Genomic DNA, 20191 nt, shown 5'->3' with positions numbered 1-20191 from the left:
ACTTTGATCCTGGAAGGTGTAAAGAGTAACGTTTAAACAACCATAGTCCACACAGATAAGATTGAAGAACACGATAGAATTCTTAGATTTCCACTCACTCCCAATAACCACTGACCAGTAAATTCAATGTAAGATCAATTAAATAATATTGACCAACTTTCTCTTATCAAAGTTTTTTTTAATTATGTACAGTACAGGCCAAAAGTTTGGACACCATCAAAACTATGAATGAACACATGTGGAGTTATGAACTTAACAAAAAGTGGAGACCTGACCTCCACAGTCACCGGACCTGAACCCAATCCAGATGGTTTGGGGTGAGCTGGACCAACAAGTGCTAAACACCTCTGGGAACTCCTTCAAGACTGTTGGAGAAGCATTTCAGGTGACAACCTCTTGAAGCTCATCGAGAGAATGCCAAGAGTGTGCAAATCAGTAGCCAGAGCAAAGAAACTAGAATATAAAACATGTTTTCACTTATTTCACCTTTTTTTGTTAAGTACAGAACTCCACATGTGTTCTTTCATAGTTTTGATGCCTTCAGTGAGAATCTACCAACGTAAATGGTCATGAAAAGAAAGAAAACAGGTTGAATGAGAAGGTGTCCAAATCTGAAATGCAGCGAACGGCCGCTTTAAAGGAAATAAAGTGTTTGCTGTATACAGACCTGCTAATTTAGTTTATTTATCTGCCCTCTTTCATGCCCTTGTGAATACACGTTTCATATGTCCCTTTTCTATATAAAAGCGACAACCAACAACTGAGATAGTATAAAAAAATACATTTATACACTTTATTCTAGTCGCACTTTACACCGCGGATAACTTTTTATTGATTATTTGAACGATTTTACATGCTGCTGGCCAAAGACAAACTTCTCTGTTCTCTGCTTCTTTTTGAATGTCATATTACAAGAATCAGCTGAAACGCACGAATAACGTTTGTTAATAAAATATGTGAAGCGTCTCAGTATGTTTTTCATCACATTTTCTTTCATGAAACCCTTTTCTCGGGCCGTCGTCTGTCTGGAAACCGCGGCGACAGTAAATTGTGACTTAAAACACGACGGCGCGTTAACTCGGCGTCATTTCCTAGACTCTGGATAAATGTCGGGGTGTCGGTGTCCTTCGTGGCCGCGGGGGGGCGCCGTCGCGGCTGTGGCTGTGGCGGCGGCGGCGCCTCGGACGCGGACGCGCTCGGCGGGTCGCGCTCGGCGTTACGTCACAGGGAATTTCCAGCAAGGAAGTCCAGATATCTGCCGAAGCGCCGCGCCGCGCCGGCCCGGTCATTGTCTTCGCGGCGTCGGCGCACCGTCGCGGTTCGGCTCGCCTGCGATCGGGGGCCCCGGCGCGCTGCCGCGTTACCGGCGCGGCTTCCGTGACGCGACTCGAGCGGGACGCCGACATGGCGCAGTGACCCCGGCCGCGGAGAAGTAACTTGTGAAGGTAAAGGCCGACCCTGGAGCACACGTGTACGTGTGTGTGTGTGTGTACGTGTGTATACGTGTGTGTGTGTGTGTGTGTGTGTGTACGTGTGTGTGTTGCCTGTCGGTCCACTTTTCCCCTCCCCTGACCTGCACCTCCAACTTGTCAGTCCGGTGCGGAAGAGAGAGAGAGAGAGAGAGAGAGAGAGTGTAACATTGTTACAATGTAACAGTTAAACTGTAAATGTAAATAAATGTAAATGTAACAATAAATCCATTTTTAAAAAGTTACTCAGACGATGCCGCCTTCAACACCCGAACGAAAGCAGAACTAAATGTCATTATATATATATATATATATGTATATGTATATGTTGAGGTTTTAATAGTATTTTTTATCTGTTTGCTTTTCAGCTTGAAGCATGGCTGAAGAGGGCCTGTACTCTCCGGTCAGTACACGATCTGGTCTCCTTCATCTCTGTACGTGTGGTTAATGGCTTCGTTGGGGGGGGTGTAGTGCGTTCGGTAGACTTGTTTCGGCGAGGAAGTGTCGCCGGAGCGAGCGCGGGAAGTTCCTGCAACATGCTGAGGTCCGCGGCGTCGCCTTCGTGCCGGACGGTTACCTGTTCGCAGGTATTTGTGGATGTGATGGTGTACGTTTTTGATCCGTCTGCTTTGTTCGTCCCGCAGTACATTTTCCAGGAAGATTCCATCGATCCATCCTGGATTGGCATGGACCCGCATCTGTCGTTTCCCATGATGGCCCACAACGACAGCATGCGAATAGGTACGTTTCTCACCGGCCACGTTGCTTTTTACATTTTCCAACTACAATCTGTACGATAAAGTAAATCGGCAGGCGTACAGTGAGTTTCGTGACATCACGGACGTGAGAGTAAACAGGGACTCGAGATTCTTCTCCCCTTGTTGGGCTTTCGCTTCCCTTTTTTGTTTCCCCACCCACTGAAGTGGTAAACCCCGCCCCTTCCCCTTTATTCGTTAAGAAAGTGTCCTCGGTTTTGGAACGGATGACGTTGTTCATGTTGATAACTGTCTATTAATGGTGGAATATCCTCGTACACGTAGAGACGCTCCTTACGAGCCTGGAGATCTGGAGTGGAATGGAGCTCTGTTCACTAATTCACTTTTACTACGGTTTTTAGTAGAACTCTACGTGTTTACAGCGATTCAACAAGGAATAAAACTGGACAAAATCACACTGTCCGGCTATCTGGCGAATTGGCGCCAATTTCTCATTCGCTTCCATTAATGCTTATTTAGAGGATTTATTCTTTTACATTTACAGCATTTACCAGTCGCCCTTATCCAGTGCGACTTACAATCAGTAGTTACAGGGACAGTCCCCCACTGGAGACACACAAGTGTCTTGCTCAGGGACACGATGGTAGTAAGTGGGATTTGAACCTGGGTCTTCTGGTTCGTAGGCGAGTGTGTTACCCGCTAGGCTACTACCACCCTACTCCTCCAGCGAGTTGTGGTGGTATGACGACGTTGATCAGGGGAAGTAAATGGCCGACTGGGTGAAAGGTCAGCGGGGACGGTGGACGGACAGGGAATCTGCGAACTCGTGCTTTTGTTTTTGCTTTGATGCAGGTTTTATGCTGAGAGGATGTGGGTTCGAACCGTTTCCCCGTCGAGGGCAGGAAGGAGCCGAGCGCTGCAGTGTAAACAGTGTAAAGTTCTGCAGTGTAGATGCCTGCCAAGGCTGATGGTTAAGAGCAGAGGACACGTTTCACCGTGACACAAGTGAACTGCTGGCTGCTAGTTGCCTGCATGTTGGAGACGAGGAACTGGCTTTATTTTTTATTTTTTTGTAAACAAAGTTATAATGGGGGAGGAGCCTGTATGCTTGATTGACAGCTCTCACACACCCTCCTTCCTCATTTAAAACCACCTCCTGTAAACACATTACAGACAATATGTTGCCAGATTGGGACTGTTTCGGCTCACAATTCCCCACGAAAAAAACAAAAGCCACCATGACTACTCTGAATACTTAAATGCGAATTTAACACAGAGCAATTTTTTTATTTGCTCACAACAATGCTTGTTCATGATCATGTGACCACACACACACTAACCAAAGCATGGGCATTCGGATTGGTGAACAGACCAAACGTGTTACACCTTATATAGCAGGAAGAAAACATCTCCTGATATGTGAAGAGTTACGTTTCAAATTGTTGGTCAATCTATTTATTTTTGTCTCTCTACAGCTGATGGGCCTTATCTCCAGATCACAGAACAACCAAAACAAGTAATGAGGCTTTAAACTTTTCCCCCTTTACTGTCCACTATATTACAGCAACTTGTTGGCAAAAAAAGGGAATAAATAACAATTTTGAGGGAATAATTAACAAGTTTGATGCTTCTTTCCAGAGGGGCTTCAGGTTCCGCTACGGCTGCGAAGGTCCATCACACGGGGGCCTTCCAGGAGCCTCCAGCGAGAAGAACAAGAAGACCTACCCACAAGTCCGGGTGAGTTCAGACTAAATTAGTGTGAAATTTGGAGCGATCAACCTCAGTTAGAAGTGGGGTGTGGGTGTATTTAAAAAAAATAATAATAATAATAATTTTGTGGCTCTGAACATGAACAAAACATGAAACCTGAACCTTGGTTTCATTAATTTGCCCTCGTTACACGTCCCTGGTCAGGACATTTGATCTGGCAACACTGGCATTCTGGCATTTAAACCTTGGGGGCAGCGGTGGCCTAGCGGTTAAGGAAGCGGCCACGTAATCAGAAGGTTGCCAGTTCGAATCCCGATCCGCCAAGGTGCCACTGAGCAAAGCACCGTCCCCACACACTGCTCCCCGACGCCTGTCATGGCTGCCCACTGCTCACTCAGGGTGACTGTTAAATGCAGAGGACACATTTCGTTGTGTCACCGTGTGCTGTGCTGCAGTGTTTCAAAATGACAATCACGTCACTTTCACTTATAACAGAGGAGAAATCTATTTGTAAACTCTCTAGTGTGTGTGTGTGTTTTAATTTGATGTTGTTACCCATATACACGCAAATGATCGTTGTTCTAGTTAAAAAATAACTGGTTTTGTCTTGAGATGCCGTGTTTTGTTGATTCGTGCAATATTTGGGCAAAAGTTACTATGGAGGAAATGAATATTTCTCATGCAATAACTAGGTGTACGGTATCAGTCTCTCGCTCGCTCACTCGCTCGCTCTGGGTCTTTGTGATGCCGCCGCGTTGGGAATTTCCTCGTGTGTCAGAGATGTAATTAGTAGGAAGTGCTGCACGGCGGCGGTGCGCCTCGCGCCCCCTCAGACGCAGGCAGCCTGAGACATGCAGGGGACACAAAGCGCATTGTGTTACGCCCCCGCGTGCAGACGACACACACACACACACACACACACACACACTCGTCACCTGTACACCGGAGAGCGCAGGCACTGTTTCCAATTTCGATATATAATCAACGCCGGCCACATGTCCAGTGGAGGAGGGCGAGCTTTATTCAGGGGTCACAGAGTTCAGCTTTATAGGCCCCGCCCCTGTCCTCCTTCCTGGTGCTACCAGGCGCAGCGGTGTCTGCAGAGGCGTCGGACGACACAGTTCTCCGTATTCTTTCAAGTCGGCCACCGCGAAGATCGGCCGCCCCACGCTGCTCTTTGAAGGGTCAGCGGAGCCGGCAGTTCAGAAGGACGCTGCGCCCCGCCACGCGCGTCACGGAGGAAGTTGACCTTCAAGGGATTCCCAGCCCGGCGTGGGGTTTCGTTCTTGCCACGGCGGCTCTATCATACATGTGCCATGCGTGTCGTCCTCTTCCTGTCACCGCCCACCTGCCGCCTCTTTCATGTTGGCCTGGCGTGACATATCGCTGTTCTGACACGACACCCGTCGGCTCTCGGTGGCCGAATGAGTCATCTCGCCGCGGGGAAACGAACTGGCGCCACTTTCTCCGCGTTGACTCACTTCACAGATGTCGTGCAGCCGTGCATGAATGAATAAACAGCGATATTACCCCGCTTGACGTGGCCGAAATTCGCCGAATGACCCAGTGTCCCAGCTTCCTGTGTGCAATGGTATACTTTCGCATTTAAGATCGTTTTTTTTTTTTTCTCATAATGCTTTCTTATTGAAACCTCATATTAAAAAGTATATTCATCTGACTTAATTTCAGCTTTAAATGCTAATTTTAAAAGATATTATGAAAGTCCCCTGTACAGTGAAAGGTTGGGGAATTCCCATCTCTAAAATATGACAAGAAGTTTCTTTTTTTTTTTTTCTTCTTCTTCTTCAAAGTGATCAATGAGGCATTTTAGACATCCCCCACCTACCTTCTATCTGCAGCTAGAACGCAGTAAAGTCCTGAGGATCATGTTCAAATTCAGACTGTAATATTCATAGCTATCATTTTCTAAAACTCGTAAAGGTGCGTAGACTCATTACACTGGAATTCTTAGATTTTATGAAAAAGGAACTAGAACAAAAAGGAAAAACCTTTTTTATTTTTTTTTTTTGCCAGCAGAATTAAAGGCAAAATATCAAGTAGACAGACTCGCCAGGACCAGACTGCATTGGGGGGAAAAAAATCTCAAATTGAATAGTTAATCTGACATTTCACAACGAATTAATCACAATTTATCACAGTTAATTCTATTTAGTAAGCTATTACAGAGACAAAGTGAGTTGTTTTTTTTTTTTGTTTTTTTTAATAGCACACTAAATATATAAAAGGAATCCCAGTGATTTAACACATTAATTTTGACAGCACTGATTATTTGTCAGTGGTAATGAAATCATGCAATAAAATGGATCAAGGCATGTGATGCTCATGGTTTGCTTTGCTTTATTGCCACTGTTGAATTTTTGAAAAAAAAAAAAAATTTATACAAAAAAAAAAAATCATTTAAATGGTCCAATCCAGTTAACAAGTACCAAGTTCTAAACTTGCTCTGAATAAGTACAAATCAGAGTATCAAGCTAAAGTTAAAGTGAAGTGATTGTCATTGTGATACACAGCACACAGTGACACGGTGAAATGTGTCCTCTGTATTTAACCATCACCCTTAGTGAGCAGTGGGTACCATGACAGGCGCCCAGGGAGCAGTGTGTGGGGACAGCAACTTCAAGGGGACCTCATTGGCACCTTGGCAGATCGGGATTTGAACCGGCAACCTTCTGATTACGGGGCCACTTCCTTAACCTCTAGGCCACCACTGCCCCTGGCTATTATTGCTATTAAGCTATTATTGTTGACATTCTTGGTTTGATGCAAGTGAACAGAACTGGGAATTATTTTCAGGAGTGTAACGTTGTAAAATTTGTAGCTGATTGGTGGTGACTTTGGGAACGTTGTCGTGGTAAGCTCCGTTTGGCATCAGTTGTTCACAAGAATTCAGCTTGGAACATGTCAGCCAATAGAAATGTGGTGTTTTCCAAAAAAATTAAAACCTAGTCCCCAATCAAGGCAGAACTTCTGAGTATGATGAGCTAGGTGCAGTGGCAGAGTGTATGATGGAGGGCTCTCATCTTGTTGGAAAATCACTGATTCAACATCCTGATGCAGTTTTAGTGTGCAGAAACGATCAGATCTGTAGTCTTCACCAGGTTCGGCCAGTAAGAATGAATGTTTTTTTTTTTTTTGGCTCCCTGCTCTCGTCAGATATGCAACTACCAGGGCCCGGCACGGCTGGTGGTCCAGCTGGTCACCAACACCCAGGAGCCGCACCTGCACGCCCACAGCCTGGTGGGCAAGCAGTGTGATAAGGGCATCTGTATCGCAGACCTGCCTGCCAAAGACTCAATCATCAGGTCTGTCACACACACACACACACACACACACTCGCACAAACCTTCACTTTCATTCATTCAGCGTTCACTTTCCATTTAGGAAATGAAAATGTATTTCTTCTAAATTTCATATCTGTTGCAGTCATTTCATATGCCTGCCAGTTTAGCAATGATATCTGGTATCATTGCCGATATTTCCTGATATCTACTTCAGTCTTAAGTTCAGACAGCTCACTGTTTAAGTGAAATGCTTATTAAGCACAATTATTATGATTATAATTATTATAGTTTTTTTTTAAGTGTGTGTGTGTGTGTATGTGTATGTGTATATATATATGGATTGCCGACAAATTATACTGCTTTAGTGTTCCATATTGTGCATTTGTTCCAGATTTAGAGGCAAGTGTATGTTGAATTAATGTTGATAAATGGTGCAGCCATAATAAATAAGAATTTTATGAACTTGCTGTGTGGGGAAAGTCATAGTATGTTGTCGAGGTCATGAACGTTTGCATTAGGAATCGTGGTAAAGAATCGTTATAAATCATACAGATCAGCAGTAACGAGATCATGTGACAATCGCCATATCGCAGCTTCCCGAACTTGGGCATCCTGCACGTGACTAAGAAGAACGTGAGCAAAACTCTGGAGGAGCGGATGACCGAGGCCTACAGGATGGGCTACAACAACGGCGTGGTCATCCACCCGGAGATCGACGCTTGTCAGGGAGAGGGCCGTTTCCCCCGGGAACTCAAAGGTCAGCAGGACGTTCACGCGTGGATCAGATGGACCCGGCCGAAGCTGGCCTCGCTTCTACATGTGATGAACCTTCTGAAAACCTGTGTGTTCAGATCACCAGCGGCACCTCATCGCTTCAGCAGCACACTCTCAGTCGAAGGAGATGGACCTCAGCGTGGTGCGGCTCATGTTCACCGCCTTCCTGCCGGACAGTGACGGGGGCTACACGCGTAGGCTCGACGCGGTCATATCCGAGCCCATCTACGACAGCAGTGAGTACAGGTTCCGCCGCGCCGCAGCACCACAATACCAGTAAACGGCTTGTGAACTACAGAAAGCGGTGAAAATGAGCTGCACAGGGTGCTAGTAGCCTAGCTTCTAGTAACACGCTCGCATATAAATCCCACTTACTACCATCGTGTCCCTGAGCAAGACACTTAACCCTGAGTGTCTCCAAGGGGGGACTGTGCCTGTAACTACTGATTGTAAGTCGCTCTGGATAAGGCCGTCTGGTAAATGCCGTAAATGTAAATGCCGTAAATGTAAACACAAACGACAGCTACCAAATAAGTGCATCATCATCATCACATCTCAGACTGCACAGTGACTATTGAGTTCTGAGCTCCTAAGCCAACACATTGGGCAATGTTGTTACACCGTTGTTTCAATGTTACTACATCTAGCTTCACATGCAGCGACTCAAATATTTGATATATGGAACTGATATATCACTTCAAGGCTGATTTAATTATTATTTTTTTATTGATTGACAGCCATAGTAATTAATGATCATGACCTTCAAAAGATTTTGATTGTCAAAGTAATCGGATCAGTTACCCATATGTCATTTGTAATGAATGCATGAATACGATTCCAGATGCGACCAATCAAGAATCTGATCGGAGTTATATAATGAATTGACACTGAGAGGAGGACTATAATCATTTTGAGTTAATTTAAGTGAAATTGTGATTAATTACCCTCAATGCTTTTAAAATTTCAAAGGAAAACCACACAAGGTTTCGTTTCACCAGCAATGTATGCACACCCGTCCTTTTCATATTTACACTTGCTTTTCCTCAATATTTCTTGTTAAATTGCACCAGTCAGTTTTGTTTTGTGTTCTTTATCGTTTCTGACCTTTTTCCATTTTTCACTGCCTGATAGAAGCCCCTAACGCCTCCAACCTGAAGATCGTTCGGATGGACCGCACCGCAGGCTGTGTGACGGGCGGAGAGGAAGTCTACCTCCTGTGTGACAAAGTGCAGAAGGGTACGTCAGGCTGTCAGCGTTATTCTTGTGAAGGAGACCCGCGCAGGCTACTCATTTCAAGTTTGGCCGTTTCAACTTCACCATTTGTGGTTGTGCATTCAGTTTGATGAACAAAAATCTACATTTTGAAGCTTCACATAAACAAGTGATGGGCAGCTACCTCTACAATGCCCTTAGCCCATGCCCATAAATGCCCATAAAAAAAAACATGCAAATCCAAGTTCTACCGACAGCTCCTGTGCAACTTCTCTTTTTTTCATAAATTTCTGAAATTATGTTGACTAAAATTACATGGTGAAGTATAGCGTGTGCCAGTTGCAGTAAAAAATATATATATATCTTGATGTCTACCTTTATACCCGATCTGCAATTATTTTAATACGCCAGAGCCCAACTTTTTAAAAGTAAGGGTTTTTAGCTTGCGTTTGAAGAGCTTTAGTGACTCGGCTGTTGGAACATCTAGTTGAAGTTCGTTCCACCACCCACCTAGTGTCTAGATGAAGGCTTTCCTAGTACCTTCAGAGATGGTGGTACCAGTGGAGCACTGCTGCATGGATCGGAGAGATGATGAGAGATCTGAGGTAGGACTGTGTGACCCTTCCTAGAGACTAGAGTGTCTGAGTAGTGAGAAGGAATGGCGATGTGAGGGTGAGGCAGGAGAACAGAACGGGTCAACTGAGGGTCAAAGAAATGTCACCAAGCACCTGGCTGCACCAGCCCATCAGAGGGCTGTACACCAGCACGCCCATTTTTCTGCCAGTTGAATAATTGGATTCTATTCGACAGGAAACAGAATATTCATATTGTACTATATGAGGCACGAGGAGCATATGTTGGGTTTGTAGAGTTTTCCCAGTTGCCAGATCTCTTCCCCCAGCCACGTGCAGGCTGCAGGTTTCTGTGTGGAAACGAGAAGCGTGTGACATCATCACACAGCGCGTTTTTCCTGCAGGAAGTCTCGGGCCTGGCGAGGGAATTCCCCGTCCGTTACGCAAAAGCTGGAGGAGGAAGAAGACCGCTCTGCCCCGCTCCTCTCTCTCTCTCTCTCTCTCTTCCCGCCGTCTGCTGGCAGCCGGGAGGCGGGGCCAGGTCTCTGTCTGGGCACGAAGCGACGGCTGCTTGCATCATTGTTCTGAACTCATCTGTCAATTTCTGCGTAACAGTAGGCTGCGCAAATGTTTTCCCAGCGTGAATTATTTGCCTACTACTCTGTACGAACACCCTGCCGGTGACTGTGGTGTAGACGGTTCCGCCAGTAGAAGCTTTTATTTAGGTTCTGAAAAACTGAAAAAAGTCACAGTGAAACGTGTCCTCTGCATTTAAGCCATCACCCTGAGTGAGCAGTGGGCAGCCATGACAGGCGCCCGGGGAGCAGTGTGTGGGGACGGTGCTTTGCTCAGTGGCACCTCAGTGGCACCTTGGCAGATCGGGATTCGAATCGGCAACCTTCTGATTATGGGGCCGCTTCCTTAACCGCTAGGCCACCACTGGGGTGCGACATGGGAATGGTTTCTGCAACCGATATTCAGACCTGCCTCATTGTCTTGATTTACTAGGGTGGTTGTAGCCTAGTCAACCAGAGGGCCACATTGTGTCCATGAGTGTCTTCAGGGGGACTGTTGATTGTAAGGTGCTCTGGATAAGGGTGTCTGGTACATGCCAGAAATATAAAATGTGTCGGATGTTGATATCCAGAGCGCCTTACATTCAGTAGTGACGGGGACATTCCCCACCTGGAGACACTCAGGGTTAAGTGTCTTGCTCAGGGACACAATGGTAGTAAGTGGGGCACTTTGTGGTCATCTGGATCATAGGCGAGTGTAAAACCCCCTAGGCAACTAACACCCCTCGATCTGATCCAGAGGTCTGTCTCTCGTCCTGCACAGATGACATTCAGGTGCGCTTCTATGAGGAGGATGACAATGGCGTGACCTGGGAGGCGTTTGGTGACTTTTCACCCACCGATGTCCACAGGCAGGTCAGTTATGTAATCAAATGAAATTCAGCCCGGAAACGTCATAAAAAAATTTCCTCATTTTCATTACTGGTTTGTTCGCGATTGATCCAGCGATTTAATTTTATGCTGAAGAATCTGTCTTTTCCTGTTTCTAAAATTAACAACAACAACAACAACATTTATTTCTTGCAATATTTGTATGCATCATGCACAATCAGAATCGTGTTTATTGGCCAAGTATATGCAAGCACATACAAGGAATTTGATTCCGGTAGATGGTGTCTCTCAAGTACAGCGTAAAATCAACAACAACAACAATGTGTAAGGATACAATGAACAATATCCAGAGCAAATATTATATACAATCTACAATATGAATACGTAATATGGATTTATATCTATAAATATAAGATAAATGTTGTATATAAGTGTCATTTGTACATACTATAAAATATGTTTATACTATTTATAAATATATAATAAATATAAATATATGTAGGAATGTACATAGGTAAATATGTGTGTATAAATGAACAATGTCTCATTTTTTTCCCCTCATGTGCATGGCCACTGTATTCTGTGCCGGTTGTAGCATTATTTTCCTACTGCAGTTACTACGCTTTCACTTCCCTCTTACGTGGTGGTGGTTGTAGTTTTATTTTTGTTTCTGTCATGCAACACACACCTTGAATTCCGTTCTGAATTCTGCAATTTGCATTAATGCGACACGCATGCGCCTCTCCTTTAGTTCGCCATCGTCTTTAAGACTCCGAAGTACCGAGATCAGAATCTGCAGAAGCCCATCTCGGTGTGCGTTCAGCTCAAGAGGAAGTCAGACAACGAGACCAGCGAGCCCAAACCGTTCACCTACCACCCACAGATCATAGGTGAGACTCTCAGGTCCCTGGACACTTTCCACCTTCAGTTGCTGCCATTGTGCAGCCAGATCCACGGAGGCCCAGTCTGGTCATGAGGTGGTGTTTTCGTTGACTAAATTTGTGACTGAAACGAGACGAGACGCACAAATTACATCACTTCATCAATTTCTGTTTGAGCATTATTTCGATTTCAGAATGCTTGTGGTGGGTTCTAGATATTTACACTACAGACATTTGTTTTTTTTTTTTTTTTACAATAAAGTGGAAAAAAAACAGAACGTGTGTTGAAAATCACATGGAGAAATGTGACCACTGAAATGTGTCTATAAGGTATCAGTAATATAATAATAAGATAACATTGTTTAAATGATGACATGGGTTTGACTAAAAGAAAAGGTTTCTACTCTGTACTTGTACTATATTGACTGGGGTAAAAAAGAGATTAAAATACAATTTTCATTAAATAAAAATAGACTAAAATTGATCATTCTGACTAAAAAAAGACTAAAATGTTCAGACCTTTAGATGACTGAAACTAGACTAAAATGAGTCTGGATGTGACTAAGACTAATAAAAACTAAAATGACAGCTGGACGCAAAGACTCGACTAAAACTAAAATTAAGGCAGGCAGCCAAAAACAATTATAGACTGAGGTGTGATGTGCTCTTATTATGTTAGACCTTCCATCACACGGAGCCGTCTTCTTCTTCTTCTCACAGATAAGGAGGAGGTGCAGAGGAAGCGGCAGAAGACCCTGCCCAACTTCCCAGACTGTGGCGGAGCGGGGGGAGGGGGGAGCATGTACCGCGGTGGTGGAGGCGGGTCTACCATGGGTGGAGGTCCTGGCACAGGTGGACCAGGTGACCAAACACTGTCCATAACTCCTGTTGCTCGGTGATGCCAAGTAACTGGCAGAATCGATTGATTTGTCATGTTGCTCCTGCAGGCCAGTACTTCGCAGGCTACTCCAACTACCAGAACGCCGGCTCTAACTACACCTTCGCACTGGACGTTGGCGGAGGGGCCACCAATATCATGCATGGTAATGTTCCTCATGCTCTGCAGAACAGTAACTTTTGCCATTTTTATTTGCGGGCTGTCAATCGGCAGTTAGGTGTGAGGCGTGAATGGTGTGGTTTTTTTTTTTGTGTTCATGGACTGCAAAAAGAAAAATGAAAATATTCTCCGAGCCGCGCCCACGTACCGCTCACTTTGCATGACGTGTCTAAGAGGCCGAAACCCACTAAACCAGGGTCATGGCCCCTGCCATACCATACAGACACAAAACACACGTTTAGGGGAATATTAAATAGAAATCTAGTGTAACCACACCACTCCAGCAAATGTGTGCTGATGCCCCACACTGGACAAGTCCCCGTCTCCTGCGCCCAGCGTAGGGTGTTGGTGGGTTAGACCTATTGAGTAAGACACTTGCCCATAAACCAGAAGAGCACAAAGGTCCCTGAGCAAGACACCTAACCCTTAGTGTCTCCAGGGGAGGACGGTCCCTGTTACTACTGACTGTAAGGTGCTCTGAATAAGGATGTCTGGTAAATGTCAGAAATGTAAATGTTCAGAATTCATTCCTGGTTTCTACATGGGCAGGTTGTGATATTTCTTCCAGATTTATGTGTTCTATCTTCATGATGTATGAAATGTATCTAATTGATGTACATGGTTGGGATGTAACAAATTATTTACAAGGCATACTTAAAAAAACAAAGAGAGAGAACCATTTTTGAATACATATTCTAAAAGTATCCTGAATGCTTTATATTTTTTGGTTAACAACAACCATTCTTGATTCGACTCTACAGCATCCTCACAGACGCCAATGGATGACAGTGATGCTGACAAGGACGACCCTTTGTCGGGAGGCGTGGCACAGATCACCACCAAGCTGCAATCCCACGTCCTGGGGGACACTAGAAAAGAGAGAGAGGGCAGTGTGGAACACGGATCTGGAAGGACTGACATAGGTGAGTGCCCACAGACACTTTTTTTTTCTTCTTATATGTATGTAAAATTAGTTCAGTATAAAATTTGGTTGTGTGTGTAGAGAGTTTGCTAGAATCCAGGCTCGTTGCCTTGGCGGAGAGGCAAGCCCATGCCCTGTTCCAGTATTCACTCAGCGGGGACGTTCGGGCCCTCCTGGCTCCACAGCGCCCCCTGATGACGGCTCAGGATGATAACGGAGACACGTACGGCCTGCACAAGCTCTCGACGTCCCTAATTCAGCACCGCCTGCTGAATGCCGTGTGATAAATGCGACCGTTTTCCTTCTTTTAGGGGGCTGCACCTCAGCGTGATTCACAGCCGGACCGACTCAGTCACGACCCTCACTCAGGTCATCTCTGCCCTGCCTGGAGAGGATGTTGTGAACATGAGGAATGACCTATACCAGGTAGACAAGGCTTCATCACGTGGCACAGCTCCGGTTAAATGAGTTCACGTTTTCGTATTTCTTCTATTTGTTTTTCCGTTCCCAGACTCCTTTGCACCTGGCGGTAGTCACTCAGCAGAAGAGTGTAGTGGATGCTCTAATGATGGGCGGGGCAGATCCTGGCCTAACGGATCGCCATGGCAACACGGCCCTCCACCTGGCTGCCCAGCAGAGGGAGGGGGACATGGTGGCCCAGCTCCTGCGGCACGGATGTGTGGCGGAACTGGCCGACGTGCCCAACTCTGCAGGTATGCGGACTGATCCTGGGTCAGGAGCTGCCTCTACTTCGAAGATTGTAGAGAGACGGCCATGCAATATATTAATTGTTGCTATGCCAACAGGTTTCTGTGCCTTACAGTGACGTATTTTTTTTTATAATTTTTTTTATTTCCTATTGATATTTTGGAATTAGAAATTCATGGATGTGTTTCTCTGTGGGCGTAGGGCTCTGTGCGCTGCATCTTGCCGTACTGGCGAATAGCCTGAGTTCGGTGAGGGCTCTGCTGGAGGGCGGGGCTAACGTGGAGGTCCGGGAGCTCACCTGTGGCCGCGCCCCACTTCACCTGGCCGTGGAGAACAACAACATCTCACTGAGCGGCTGCCTGCTGCTGGAGGTGGTAGTGAAGAAATGATCTTTGCTGATTTATTGATTATTGTGACCATTTGTTCATATTTGATGATCAAACATCACTGGTTACGCAGGTTATGAGTCACATCATTTTAATAACTGCAATCAGTTTCTTTCTTTTTTTTTTTTGTTTGAATGTTTAGGCAAATGTTCTATGTGTGCAGGGAAATGCTGATGTGGATTCCTGCACCTATAACGGCTGCACGCCGCTGCACATCGCGGCCGGTCGGGGATCAGCTAAAATGAGCGCGCTTCTCATGGCTGCAGGTTCATCTGGCATTTACTTTGCATGAGATGCAGATAAATTGTCAAACTGTGTTTTTGGAGGCCTGTCTTAATATTCGTTTTAGTCTAGTCTTTTCGTCAAACTGTCATTTTAGTTTTTATTTGTCTTAGTCTTGCCAGACTCATTTTAGTCTAGTCAAGTTTCAGTCAACTAAAAGTGGTCTTAATTATCCATGAATATTTTAGTCTAGTTCTAGTCAACGAAAACTGATTACTGTTTTTGTCTAGATTAAATAAATGAAAATTGGATCTAGTCAAATTTTTTCTTTTTTTTTTTTTTTTTTTGTAACACAATTTTATTTAACCCAGTCAGTACCTAGCAGAATAGACTAGAACATCACTTTAACATTATAAGATAACAAGGTTATCTTATTATTATATTATTGTTACCTTATAGACTCAAGAATACTCATCCATTTCATCAACAAAAATTAAGAGACATTTTAGTCTGGTTTTTATCCTGTAAGAACCACATTTAGTCTCATTTTTATTTGTCAACAATATTGCATGATATATTTCGTTATAGTATTCATCATATGACCAGCATTTACGTTGCTTAGTTGATGAAGATATTCTACACTAGGTAGAAGATTCAAAATCTCGGTTCTTATAAAATCTGAGCTTGAGCCAAAGGCTTCCATGGCCGTGACTAATATGTTCCCCTTTGTGTGGGCAGCGTTTTTGTTTGTTCGTTTTTTATTTGTGCTCTTTGTGGTGAAAGAAAAGAGAAAAACCTGGCAACGTTGTCATCACTCGTGGTTTGTCAATGTTCGTGTTCATGTTTCGCCTTTTTCTTTCATTCATAAGAGGAATTAGAACAATAACAGTTGTGAAGTCGTTGTTGTCAAGTTTCTTAAAAAAAATTTTTTTTTAGGGGCAGACCCCCATAAAGAGAACTACGAGCCACTTTACTTCAGGGAAGACGAGTGCATCGCTGCCGAGGAGGAAGAGGATGAAGGCTTCATACCAGGAACCACCCCGCTGGACATGGCTGCATCCTCAGAGGTGACTGGAACCCGTGAAAATGAGCACAAAGCGGCTCTTCAGCCAACTTGGACACGCACGTCCCAACTTTTTTCTTCCGCGCGTGAGATGGTCTGATCTGTGATTTCAGGTACGTGAAATCCTGTGTGGGAAGGAGTACCAACCGGACTACAGTCCTCTGCCGGTCCCAGCACGAGGTACGGCACATCGCCTCGCCGCATCTGTCTAATACGATTTACAATTAACCGGACGTGGCAGGGACATTTCCCTGGACTACGTCATTCGCGCTTGCGAGGTGCATGTCACTGTGTGTCACCATCTGCTGGTCTTGGCTCTGACTGGTGTGGGTGTTTGATGCTGGGCAGGGGACCTGAGGACCCTGGCGCCGGAGACGAAGCAGTCGCTGTGCCAGGCTCTGGAGGAGCGTGATGGGGGGTGGGAGAGCCTGGCGCACACCCTGGGGCTGGGCGTCCTCGCCACGGCCTTCAGACTCAGTCCGTCGCCTGCAGTCACTCTGCTGGACAGTTATGAGGTGCGTCCACACTGCTCTATTATTTCACGGCAAATTGGCCATATACACTCATGCACACGTATTGGTGGTAGTAGCCTAGCTGATAAGACCACAGAGTCCCAGGTTTAAACCACACTTACTACCACTGCGTCCCTGAGGTCCCTAAGTCACTTAAGGTCCCCTGACATGATTTAGTTTTTACTTTTTATATCTGCCTTGGTGGTCCCTAATACTGTATCTGAAGTCTCTTTATTAAATTCAGCCTCGGTGCATATTTACAGCCACTTTGTTCCAGTCCCACAATGAGGTTTCCCGGGATGCGCCATTTCCACTGTCTGTAGCTTTAAATGCTAATGAGGAGGAGAGAGGCAGGACGAGGAGAACAGCCTATAGAAATTGAGAGAGCATTCACAATGTCATGTCTGTGTGATCATATAAGGGGACAAATTCCAGATCCGATTGTCTCAGCTTCTGCTCTCTGAACAGCAAAGCAGAATGACCAAAAAACTCTTTACACGTATCGCCATTTCTAGCCACTGAACTCGTATTAATGTTTAATCATCTCACAACGTCACATTTCCATGTCAGGGGACCTTTAACCCTGAGTGTCTCCAGGGTCTCTGTAAATACTGATTGGAAGTCACTCTGGACCAGGGCGTCCGGCAAATGGCAGATATGTAAATATTTAATTTACATTTGACCCCTTCTGTCTTGGTTGATTGACAGGTGTCCGGGGGAACGGTGAGGGAGCTCCTGGAAGGTCTGAAGCAGGTGGGGAACCGCAGCGCTCTGAGCCTCCTGCAGGACTTCGTGCCCCCGGAGAAGAATCCGGCGCCCCAGTCGCACACCAAGCCCTCAGGTCAGGACCTGTGACTGCTTCACAATAAACAGTCAAACAGGACTGGATTGGGTCTGGATTAAATCCACCAACGCCATGCGCAGAGCACTTTGATTGATCTCCTGACCATAATTTAGATTATTTACGGTACTGTACTGTCTGGGAGAGTGGTGGCCTAGCGGGTAAGCAAACAGACACGTAATCAGAAGGTTGCGGGTTCGAATCCTGAACCGCCAAGGTGCCACTGAGCAAAGTACCGTCCCCACGCACTGCTTCCCTTTCACGTCTCCCCACCAAGGATGATGGTTTAAAGCAGAGGACACGTTTCACTCCGTCATTCGATCACTTCACTTTCACACTTTTGCTTTCAAAGGTTTTGGTCAGTAGTGAAATTATTACGTGCTGATGTTCTAGGTGTTCCCAACTCTACAGATATTGTATGGCAGGAGTCTTGTCCTATACTAACTAATATTTGATGTTTGACTATTTTATCTAAATTGCTTGCTGTTTAGATAAATTGCACGGTACTGCACGGTGCGTGCACTGTAGTGTGGTCACTGTGCCTCAGACAGACGTCAGTGCTGCTGGGGAGTTCCCTTCACCTTAAAGGGAATTTGCTTGATGTTGCTGTTTTGGAGAAAGAAACCAGAGTGGCAGGGGATTCCCGGGGGAAATACTCTCACTCTCTCTCTCTCACTCTCACTCCACTTTTCCATTTTCCTTTTCACTCGTTTCATTTCGGACGTTGCCCAAATGCAGGGGCTTGGTCTTGCTCAGGGCTCAGGCCTGTGATCGACCTACACATGCTTTCAGACTAATACATGCTTCCGTGTTAACTCGGTGATGGTGTTTTAACGCCAGTTTATCTGCAGGACCCTAGAAATGTCCTGTTTGAATAGAAAACAATGCGTAATTATTTGGAAAAAAAAAAAAAAAAAAACTCCATGTAATCGACTGTTAATGATGGAATATCCTCATACATGTAGAGATGTTCATTATAAGTCTGGAGATCCAGTGGAATGATGCTCTGTTCACTAATTCACTTGGCTGATTATTAGAAAACCTCATTTACTACGATCTTAGAAGAAACAAGCAATAAAACTGGACAAATGCACACTAGCTGGGAATCTGGCAAATCAGCGAATGTGGGTTCTTATCATGATTTTAACTGTTGAAAACCCGCTTGTTTCTCTCTCTCTCTCCTCTCTCTCTCTCCAGATTTGGAGCTGCTGACGTGCCTCCACGAGGAGGGCACCACGTGCGACAGCGGCGTGGAGACGTCACTGCAGAGACCCAGCCTCAGCCTGACGGACGGCCTGTGCGGCCAGCTGGCTCTTCCGGAACGCTCCGCCTCAGCCGTGCTCTGAGTTGGGCTCTTCTCAGCCAACACCCCCATGCGGTCTATTCGTTTATTAGTGCTCTGTGAGCCAAACTCCTGATCGGTCCAGACCGCATCAAGTACTTGACGAGAGACAATTTACAAGATCTCCTGAATAACACACTTACTATATAAAAAAAAATCCCTCAATGGTTTTCAATAATAGTTTTTTCGTGAATAATGATGGAAATTCCGGGAAATGTCCTGAAAATGCCCATAAACAAACAGACGCATGTCCTTTATTTTAAGACCGAAGCGAGCTTTGCCAGAAGAGGAAGGCAGGCATCATGGGATACTGTCTACCGTCCAACCTCACCGTTCCATCAGACTATTTCATTCTCATGCTTGTTTGAAATTTCCTGCTGATCTGGTGCTGGAATTGAACAGCATCTTTTTCTTGCAATTATTGTTATATTAAAAACATTTTCATAAGCTGTGTCTTTTTTTTGTAGACTTTGTGGATCCTCCGGCTGTATGCTTGTTTTTTCTTTGGGAACGTGGGGTCTGCTAGTCTGAAGATCAAGAAGATGAGATCTGTGGAAAATAAGAATGGTGCTTTTATATAATTTTTTTTTCAGCTCTTTGGTTTCATTGTTTAATCAACTTTTGTCTGCATTGGAGAATTTTTTTTTTTTTTTTGTATTAATTATTTTAGTTTTTGTTGACCACAGCAACAAAATCCACTCAAAATCCAAACCAAAGGTTTGATAGGCACTGAAACCTTTTTAGGCCGAGTATTTATGCCTTGTACCCTGTGTAACAGTTGTACAGAGACAGAAGTTTGCTTTTTATTTGTTGTTATTGTAATACTTTTTTATAATAAAATGTTTGCATTTTGCTTTGTGTGTTTGACTACAGAGCCAACATTTGGTGAAGATCCAGCTTGTTGTCTGTGAGTTTGTTCCATTAGGCAAAGCACATTAAATAAAAGGTTCATGTTTGTAATTGGGGAGGGTTGAGTGTGTGACAGTTTCTACTCCACTTCAAGACAGGATTCTTTTTTTTTTTTTTTTATCGCATCTGTAGTTATACAAAGCAGTGAAAAGGATTCTGAACTGTTTTCTTTTTCCAGATTACAAAA

General features: G+C 44.9%; 1 protein-coding gene across 1 annotated transcript; it reads left to right on the top strand.

Annotated features, from left to right (window-relative positions):
* Window positions 1-1124: 1124 nt before the first annotated feature.
* nfkb1 (nuclear factor of kappa light polypeptide gene enhancer in B-cells 1) lies at window positions 1125-19948 on the top strand. The gene is made up of 24 exons (XM_028959761.1): window positions 1125-1445; window positions 1838-1872; window positions 2114-2210; window positions 3661-3701; window positions 3824-3922; window positions 7070-7218; window positions 7791-7954; window positions 8049-8207; window positions 9103-9207; window positions 11094-11185; window positions 11913-12051; window positions 12763-12903; window positions 12990-13085; window positions 13861-14022; window positions 14103-14244; window positions 14333-14447; window positions 14533-14734; window positions 14931-15100; window positions 15279-15381; window positions 16274-16404; window positions 16514-16580; window positions 16749-16915; window positions 17621-17753; window positions 18951-19948. The coding sequence occupies exons 2-24, from the start codon at window positions 1846-1848 to the stop codon at window positions 19097-19099; spliced, it is 2850 nt and encodes a 949-aa protein (XP_028815594.1). The 5' UTR covers window positions 1125-1445; window positions 1838-1845; the 3' UTR covers window positions 19100-19948.
* The last annotated feature ends 243 nt before the right edge of the window (window positions 19949-20191 follow it).

This window comes from Denticeps clupeoides, chromosome 18 (assembly GCF_900700375.1).
Source record: "Denticeps clupeoides chromosome 18, fDenClu1.1, whole genome shotgun sequence".
In the NCBI taxonomy this organism is placed as follows: Eukaryota; Metazoa; Chordata; class Actinopteri; order Clupeiformes; family Denticipitidae; genus Denticeps; species Denticeps clupeoides.
The sequence above is the reverse complement of the archived record's forward strand: the minus strand, read 5'-3'. Positions and strand labels throughout refer to the sequence as shown.

Coding starts and splice junctions, on each gene's coding strand:
- nfkb1 (XM_028959761.1), top strand. CDS start 1,846: ATGGCTGAAGAGGGCCTGTACTCTCCG. Junction 9,208..11,093: donor GTGTGACAAAGTGCAGAAGG/GTACGTCAGGCT, acceptor CGTCCTGCACAG/ATGACATTCAGGTGCGCTTC. Junction 16,916..17,620: donor CTCTGCTGGACAGTTATGAG/GTGCGTCCACAC, acceptor GTTGATTGACAG/GTGTCCGGGGGAACGGTGAG.